The sequence below is a fragment of the Diplotaxodon limnothrissa genome, linkage group LG20 (assembly GCF_057381915.1).
Source record: "Diplotaxodon limnothrissa isolate DT_005_m linkage group LG20, D_limnothrissa_male_GT1.1, whole genome shotgun sequence".
Classification (NCBI taxonomy): Eukaryota; Metazoa; Chordata; class Actinopteri; order Cichliformes; family Cichlidae; genus Diplotaxodon; species Diplotaxodon limnothrissa.
Window position 1 is genome coordinate 6,986,424 of NC_140615.1, and position 9,395 is coordinate 6,995,818.

At 42.1% G+C, this 9,395-nt stretch overlaps 1 protein-coding gene across 1 annotated transcript in view; it reads left to right on the forward strand.

The window, feature by feature from the left end:
* cntn3a.1 (contactin 3a, tandem duplicate 1) overlaps window positions 1-9,114 on the forward strand; it is a 136,435-nt gene extending 127,321 nt beyond the window's left edge. Inside the window, exons 15-24 of the mRNA XM_085344978.1 lie at window positions 317-434; window positions 1,843-2,001; window positions 2,186-2,335; window positions 3,197-3,267; window positions 3,773-4,007; window positions 5,334-5,449; window positions 5,708-5,894; window positions 6,972-7,084; window positions 8,058-8,226; window positions 9,032-9,114. Coding sequence (XP_085201104.1) covers window positions 317-434; window positions 1,843-2,001; window positions 2,186-2,335; window positions 3,197-3,267; window positions 3,773-4,007; window positions 5,334-5,449; window positions 5,708-5,894; window positions 6,972-7,084; window positions 8,058-8,226; window positions 9,032-9,114 — 1,401 coding nt within the window. The remainder of the gene's footprint in view (window positions 1-316; window positions 435-1,842; window positions 2,002-2,185; window positions 2,336-3,196; window positions 3,268-3,772; window positions 4,008-5,333; window positions 5,450-5,707; window positions 5,895-6,971; window positions 7,085-8,057; window positions 8,227-9,031) is intronic.
* Window positions 9,115-9,395: the final 281 nt, after the last annotated feature.

Here is a 9,395-nt window from a genome sequence, read left to right on the forward strand (position 1 = left end):
CACACAATAATGCATTTGGCATTGAATGGTTGTCTGCAGAGTAAATGGAATCAGAGAGAATAAAAGGGACGAAGCTGAAAGAAGCTTTTTAATACCTCACAAAGACCTGTGCTCATAAATGATGAAATGATGAAAAGCAGCACTCAGTCATTTGGTGTGTCCCTGGATTCATGTTGTACCTTTTTCCTTCATAATGCAAGGAACTGCCAAAATAAATCACGACAAGCTCTTTTCCTTGATTTTGCAACTTTATAACACAAGATTCTGTGTTATTCCCTTTTTTGTTTTGTTTCTCCCCTGACATCTGGACCAGCAGCGATCGGATGGTGACATTATGATCCGGAATATTCAACTGAGGCATGCTGGGAAGTATACCTGTGCTGTTCAGACCAAGGTGGACAGTATTTCTATTGCCACTGATGTGGTTGTGAGAGGTAAGGGAAAAAAGCAGAAGATCAAACCCAGATATGTTTATTTAATAACTTTTTTCTTTCAGAATTTCCAAACCTGAACCAGGGCATGCAATGCCCTTATCATTGTTATTGTCTAACATTTAAACAATGTGCGTATGGACTTATGTAGTAGTATTGTGTTAGATCCAAAGTACAAAGTCGTTGTATTTTCTTGTATTCTTGCATACTTCCCAGTAATGATTTTGTCTGAACTATTGAGAAAAGTGAACCTCTTTTGGTCGTGTTTGCAGCGAGAGTCTGGGGCTGCTCAGGCCAAAGCTAAAGCGTCACATTTAGATAAATGGAGCTCGTTCATCAGTTCTCCCTCTTACCGCTGCTGAGACAGACCAGCTCTGATTACGATCGCAGCTTTGGGATAACACAGCTGGCTCTGTGACTGTGGCAGCAGCCGTGGATGTGCTTTGGTTATTATTTTGGCTGTGACACATTATGGTTTTTTTTAATGGGGCCAACAGTGACAGTTTAGTAGTTAATTGTAGCAGCTGGACATATTCATATAGTGCCACCATAGACTGAACCACAGCAGCAGCCGAGGTCTGAAGAAAAACCGCATGCATCCACGGCTTCACCTGTCACAGCCAGGCGGAGCAGCTGCAGCTGTGCTCTTAACTGGGGCTATACTGTGGAAGATCGGCCTCTTAAAATGAGAAATGAGCACTACATGCGTCGCGTAAAGAGTCACATTATCTCCTTATTCCTTAGTATTTGCAGATGGTTTTCTTGTAGCTGGCAGTAAATTCTAAGTGGACTGGAAGAGCTCACCAAATGTTCCTGTGGAGCAGAAGGAAATATAAAATGTTCACTGACCTCCATTTCGGAGACACCAGAGAAAAGGAGAAGATAATAGCAATAGTTCACTTGAGTAGCAAACAGCTACACTCACATTAAAGTGAACACATGTATTACAGCTGATTCATGAGTCGACTCATTAGAGATTGAAACAAACTTTCCTTTTTATCGTCTATGTTAACGTACCAAAAATGAAATAAAAGATTGCAAATAATTACTTCTTGTGTGTATAATTAAAGCATTTTTTCCTTTTTTTCTCCCTTTTTCTATCCTATTTATTAAATTGTGCATGCTCTAATTTATCTCTGCAATCCCTGGCAGAGATTCTGGTGGCAGCGCAGCCACAAAAACATCTTGTTAAATGTAGAAAGTCTACATTTTCCAGAAAAAAAAATCAACGTTCTGTTTTTATATTTTTGATACGCATTCATTATTGTGAGTGTTGATTTTGGACTCGGTGTAATTCAGTATTGCACTCGAGCTCCACAAACACTGTCTACTCAGTCTCTCATATCACCTATAATCTTGAGCTGCTATGTATCAATATATTTGAGTAACCTGTGACTTACTGTCTTTTTAGGTCCTCCAGGCCCCCCTGTGGACTGTCAGGTGACTAAGATGACAGAGACCACTGCCTCTCTGTCCTGGGGTCCTGGCACGGACAACCACAGCCCTATCCTAAGCTATACCATCCAGGCCAGAACGCCCTTCTCTCTCGGGTGGCAGGCTGTTACCACAGGTTTGCTTATTTAAATGTGTTTGTGTGGCTAGAAAGTTTAGTGAAAGGTTAAAAAATGAGCGATGGGGTAACTGGTAGCTGTCCTTTCCAAACTCCACACATAAAATGCAGATAACTAAAACTTCACCCTCTTGGCTAATTATCAGTGAAATCAATGAAAGGTTACTTCTGTGATGTTTTTCAGTTCCTGAGCTGCTGGGGGGGAAGCAGCTGTCAGCCACTGTCACTGACTTGAGCTCCTGGGTGGACTACGAGTTCAGAGTCTTGGCGATCAACAGCATCGGAACAGGAGAGCCCAGCAAACCCTCCAAAAAGGCCCGCACCAAAGACACGCGTATGTATCAGAAGCTCCTTGCATTTTTTCTGATGCCAACATTGGGAAAAGTGGTTTCAGGATCATTCTCATCATGTACTGAATACTTAAAAAAAACCTTATTGTCCTATTTTATTTCAGTAAACTTTCTGCTTCTGCAAGATAAGCATGACAGAACTAATAAAATTACTGATGCCTGGAAGCTTTAGTACAACAGTATTGAAAAGGAAAAAGAACTCCACTTTAGCACACTAAACAGCAGGGCTGGACTGACACATCAACACACTTTTTGCCAAAGTTTAAACAATAAAGTAGTTCAACAAAAGTTGAACTTTTTGGAAGGTTTGAGTTCCGTTACATCTGGATAAAACTATAACAGAATTGCATTAAAAGAACATCATACCCGCAGTCAAACAAGGTGGTGGTAGTGTGATGGTCTGGGGCTGCTTTGCTGCTTTACCTGGACAACTTGCCGTAATTGATGGAAACATGAATTCTGCTCTCTAATAGAAAATCCTGAAGGAGAATGTCCAGACATCAGTTCATACCTTGAAGTTAAAGCTCACTTAGGTTACGTAGCAGGACAATGATCACAAACAAACTGACAAGTTCACCTCTGAATAGCTCAAAAAAAGAAGGCTTTGGAATGACGTGGTCAAAGTCTGCACTCAAATCAGATTGAGTTGCTTTGGCATGATCTCAAACAGGTGCAATGTCAAACTTGTGAAGTACTCTTATAAGTCTGTATTTAAGGAATTTGCAACTTTTTTGAACACGTTCGATATCAAAACCTGTTTCCATGCTATGTTATTTCATGGTGAGAAACAGAATACTGGGTGTATGTGTTGGACATGACTATCTAACCCTGTTCGAATCTGTTAGTTCCCAGGTTAACTCCAGCAAGGGTGAGTGGTGGTGGTGGAGGACGTTCAGAGCTGGTCATCACTTGGGAGGTAAGCATGTATTTAAATGCATTTAGGAAAATGTTATTTAGAGTTTGTTGCTGTTGTCGTTGTTAACATCTGAATGTAAAGTAAAGGTCAAAGTAAGAGTGAGGTTGCAGAGGGCAGTCAGACATCAGCTAAAACAAAAGAATTAAAAACAACAATGTTTTCATTTTTGTTATTTCCCTAATTTACATGCGCTGGTTTTATCTCAGCTCATTGTAAGTCTCTACTGCTGTTTTGCTCCCCTCCATTGCCCTTCGCTTGACTTTTTGCTCAAAAACTTTCTAGCTTGTAAACAGAATAGAAAAGAGGGTGAGGTGTGGCCTGTGCTGTGACATCCTGTGGTCTTGAATTTTGCTTATTGTGCCTTTAACCAGACAGGATGATCATTTCGTGCAAAGTCTTGCATGTACAGTAATGCCCTCAGCTTCTTTTAGGTTTTAATATCTTCGGGATCATTCATGCATTTCTCTCTTGAGTCATTGCTCTGAGTCATCTTGTACCTTCTTAGCCTGTTCCCGAGGAGATGCAGAGCGGCCCGGGCTTTGGATATGTGGTGGCTTTCCGCCCACTCGGGGCGCAGGGCTGGATGCAGGCTGCTGTCACGTCCCCAGATGCTTCTAGATATGTCTTCAAGAATGAGAGCATCCCTCCCTTCTCCCCTTATCAAGTCAAAGTCGGGGTTTACAACAACAAGGGAGAAGGCCCTTTCAGTCCTGTGACCACTATCTACTCAGCAGAGGAAGGTGTGCACTCCTAAAGCACAAACACTGTGTCAGTGATCAGAAGCACAAATACTACATTTTCTGACAGACTTTAGTCTTTTTGTCACATTTTAATATAATATAATTTGAATATAATTCCAAGGATGTTATTGCTTAAAATAAACACTGTACTTCATAACACTGGTTTCTGGTCCTAAACATAGACTGTATATAAAAGATGGAATGATCTTCCTAGTCTAAAACACTGTTGAAGCAAGTTTCCTGTTTTCATAAAGAAGTTTAAAGTAAAATAACCTCAGTTAACACTTTCCTAATCAATCTATGGCCTCATTCATTAAATTCAAGCCTTTATGAATACAGGTTCATGCTAATGTAGTAAATCATGGCTCCATTGGAGGAGAAATACAATAAGGCAAGGAACGATTTAGGGCATGACTACTTGACTGTCCGATATGTATCTGGAAGCTCTGCTCTTTATCTGTAATATCTGTTTTAAAAAAAACAGGGCTGATCAAATCACACTCTCACAGTCCCTGATCCTGAGTCCTGAGACGGCTGGTAATTTACCTTCATGCATCTTTAGCCTAATTGCACATTTTGTCATGAATATTTAATGTAACAGGACACTACACCAACTATTGAGATTTGAGCATCATTACTGGTCTTTAACATCATTTCGGCTGATAGACCATTACCTCCAACAGCCATCCCTAGTCTTAGTTGGTGTGTAACTTTGGCACCTACACCCATACACATACACAAACACCAGAATAAGGTCATTTTATCTATAAAAGGCGGCCAGAAATAACTGAAATGTAATTATGTTTTCGCACCCAAAGTTTGTCAGTCACACAGTTAAAGAAGAAAAATCCTTTCCTCTGTGCTTTTCTTTTCTCTCTTCTCCTTCCCATCAACCCAACAACCGGTCGTGGCAGATGGCTGCCCCTCCCTGAGCCTGGTTGCGCTGGAGGTCTCATTCTGCTAAAACAGAGTTCTTCCTCCCAAGCGTCGCCAAGTGATTGCTCATAGGGGATAATCAGATCATTGGTTTTCTCTTTCTATTATTATAGGATGTTTACCTTACAGTATAAATCGACTGCAGATGGCCGGAACCGGACCTACATAAATGAAATGGAGATGTATGACAATAAATCAAGGAGGAAATGCTAATGATGTTTACATGAGAGCATTTCCCATATTATTACATTAACGTTGGTATTATGGTCTGTTAAAACCACAGGGTAAATTTATCGCTTCTGTATATTCATTAAGCCACACAGTGTCTATAGGCTTAATAAATCCATGTCTTCCTCTCTTTCCCCGGTGCCCCTGGTGTCTGTGTTTCAGAGCCCAGCAGAGCTCCAGGGAGGCTCAGGGCTCGGAGCGTATCAGCGTCCGAGGTAGAGGTCACCTGGAAGCCACTGCCCTGGAGCAACAACCGCAGACGCATCCTAGGCTATGAGGTCAAACCCACACAAGCCCACACAATAGGTCTTGTACAAACATGTTGGACAGCACCAGCAACACGAATAGCTAGTGGCAATGTATCTGTTTTTGATTTTTGCAGAATAGCGTTGTGACCTTTTTGCATTAGTGTTTATATTATTCATTTATGAAGTAAACTGCAGTATATGAGGGCCCTCTGGCTTTCATGCCCACAGAGAATATTGAGTAACAAAATAGATGCAAGTGTAATCCGTGTATTCTATGTGTGTGTTTAGTTGCAGTACTGGAGTGAGAAGCAAAAGCAAGAGGCAGCTACGGTGATCAGGACAGCAGGGAATAAAACTTCAGTACTCATCAGGGATCTGGAAGGCAGCAGTACCTATTACGTGTGTCTGCGGGCTTACAACAGCGCTGGAGTGGGCCCACAGAGCAACATAGTCAATGTCACAACCAAGAAACCGCGTAAGGACTAAGATACTGAAGGCGAATGACAGTCTTCTTTTGTGTATTGTTTTTCTTGTTTTTGTTTTCTTCTTCCTTTTCTTTTGGCTGTAGCTGCATGGTCCATTCAGTGTATTGGATTTCACCAGTAACTGAAGAAGGAACCATTCACTGCAAAACAATGTGGCGCTTTCATTTGTGTCGCTGTTTTTTCACCGAATTGTGTTTTATGTTGTCGAGACTTGAAATGCGTTAAAGGCTTTTCTCTCACATAAAAAAAAAAACATTGTTCCAAACATCTAAATATTTTTGGTGGGTTTTACGGTTTTCTTCTCGCGCACATGGATACGCTGCTTCGTGTCCTGGCATCTTACTGATGCAAAGAGCGTGAAAGTAACAGACGTCAAAGCAGGTGTCGGCGTAAGTTTCTGCCACACCGTGTTATTTATGTTATTATGTTATGACATCTATACTTGAGTCCCTGTTTGCCGTTTGCAGCAGTGCATCTCATGTCATGTGAATGCAAACGTTTGAGAAAGAAGCAAGAAAATCTGAAGTTGTGGATAATGGTTTAAAGCGTTAATTGTCAGACATATGTCTTTAATCTTATGCTCACATGCGCAAATAATATAAATCGCCGTATTCTCGTTATAACACGATACAAATCTTTCATGGCTTTTTGTTACTTCCCCATTAACTTAAAAAAAATAAATAAATGGTAAATGGCCTGTATTTATATAGCGCCTTACTAGTCCCTAAGGACCCCAAAGCGCTTTACATATCCAGTCATCCACCCATTCACACACACATTCACACACTGGTGATGGCAAGCTACATTGTAGCCACAGCCACCCTGGGGCGCACTGACAGAGGCGAGGCTGCCGGACACTGGCGCCACCGGGCCCTCTGACCACCACCAGTAGGCAACGGGTGAAGTGTCTTGGATTGTTCTCACTGCTCACTCCTAACAGTGGGATGATAAACTGATAATGAGAAATCTCCTTCATGCTGAGTTGGTTCGTGACTGTTTATCGACTTGACAGCCTCTTTTTTTCTTCTCCCTCTTCCCCTTACCCTGCTCCCTGTGTCCTCACTCAGCACCCAGTCAAGCCCCAGTTAAAATTATGTGGAACACTTCCAACTCCAAGGTCATCCTGAAATGGGACCAAGTGCACGCCCTGGAGAATGAGTCAGAAGTCACAGGATATAAGGTAAAGTTTTACACTTCCACGGTAGACTGCCTCAGCAAGAATCAATTCAAAGCTGACAAGTAAAGGGTTTTATAGATAGTAACATAACAGAGAATGATAGACTGTTACTTGGTCCATTTGCTTCATTAGAGCACGCTGTTATTTATGAACACACTGGTTGTGCTGATGAACTTCTCAGAGTGTTATTAATAAATGGGAGCCTCATTTTATCCCCTGCATTGGTGTAATATTCTGCAGCATTTCACTTTAACCTCGGAAGTCCTACACAAATTGCCTCCTCGCCTTAAACCAGCGGTCCTGTGATAACCCAAACACCCACAGCACCCATTATTTTTAGCCACATAGTTTAAACTGTACAACTGTTCTGAGCGAGTCATCTCAGGAAAAGCATGTACGAAGTAAAATCTTATTGGCGTTCATCTTCCCGTATTGTGACATTTAACTTGCCACTGCAGCATCAAGTGCACAATAGATATTATAATAACTGCTTCAGGGTTTTTATCTTCATCTGTCTTTCCAAGTGTCACTTGGCTTGTAAATGTAAATAAATAGGAGCACGAATTTGCAGCTTCCTACGCTAAACAGGCGGAAAGTGTGAAGACTTGGTCTTAGTCGTATTATTCCCGTTACAAGTCAAGTGAAAGTGGAGAGCTTGGCGTGTGTTAAAATGGGCAGATGCATCCAAACCGCAGCTGAAAAGTCAGGACTGAAGATTTCCGGCAGTTCTGCCTTATCTCTACTGAGCCCTCTCCTCCAGTGACCCGGCACAGTCATGTGCAGATATCTAAAGCAAGAGTCTCGTTCTTGTTAACTTTCAGATACTGCTCACTCCAACTCGCCGAGCTGCAGCTCACACTTAGATTTTCCTGTCAGCGCGCTAGGAAGGAAAAATAAAACACTCATATGTCTCATTGTGAGTGCCTTCATGCCACGCCACACTCTGTTATCATCGTTCGCACTCTGTTTCCTTCAGGTGATGTACAGCCAGGACAAACACAGTCGTCCCAACGTGGTGGAGACCAACAACACCTCTTTGGAGTTGTCGCTGCCGGTCAACCAAGGCTATGTAATCCAAATTAAACCTTTCAGTGAGGGAGGTGAAGGGATCAGCAGCCGCCAGATTACCATCCCCAAGATAGCAGGTAGGACAGTCCTGAAACATTTCTTTCTCTCTTTTTGTGAGAATGAATATATTCAAGCTGGGGTTGAGACATACAGAAAAAGGCCCTTGCATATACCTGTGCACGCTCAGGAAAGAATTATATCCACTTTAGCTTTTCAGCACCCTTTTCTGAGTGGAAGTAATTTAGGTCCTCTAGTTTCGCTGCAGAGAAACACTGTGACAGCACTTCTTTTGATCAAGCCGTGCGAGTCTAACAATGCACATACTGCAAGCCTGGCACTTGTACAAACACACCCTGCAGCTGCATTAAATAGATAAATTGTTATCCGAGAAACTCTTTTAGGAAGCTTTTTTTTTCCAAATTAATTGATGTAATATTAGTCTTCAAATAAGTAATTTCCTCTTTCACATTACCTCTAAAATAGTCTCTTATCCGCAGACCGGGAGACATACTATCAACAACATAATGGTCTCCAGCATTCTCCAAGTATGGCCAGGAGGTTGTTTGAGAGTGGATGTGCCATTTGGATCAAACTATGTGTGTTGCTGTTGCCTGCCTCAGTAGTCCAGCTCTTTGAAACTCGGGTCGCCCCCATAACGGAATATGTTATACTAGTGCCATCTATTGATAAGTGCACGCACTCGCATCTCGCATCAGTTCTTTGTACTTCAATGTAGAGCCGTTCTGCTCTGTGATAATTTATCACGTAAAAGTCTGCACTCAATGACCTTCTAACGTTTTTTCATGCGTTTCTAGACCACGCCAGACTTTTTAAATGCAAGACCAAGCGCCTGTTGGATTTTGATTTGATTGTGTTTTTCAGACGCCATAGCCGCGGGAGCAGCCTCGGAGTTCCCCACGGTCAATCTTGCAGCCCTAATCATCACAGCCAGAACGCTGCTATGACAAATGTCTGCAGGAACCAGGCTCTGCAGCTGCTTATTAAGAGGAGAAAAAGCAGGTCAAAGACAACAACAGGCTGACAGCCACATTCCCACCTGCTCCCTTTCCTGCACTACTGTGTCTTTCCTCTTCTTTCTACAAATATCGCTTTGTGGGGAAGATTCTTTTCCTCCACCTTTCTAAAGTGGTTACTGAAAGGAACTGGCTCTTTCATAAGTTGCTTTTATGGAACTGAAAGGACACTGTGGCTCGACTGCAGTCTCTTTGAAGACGTTTTTTTTTTT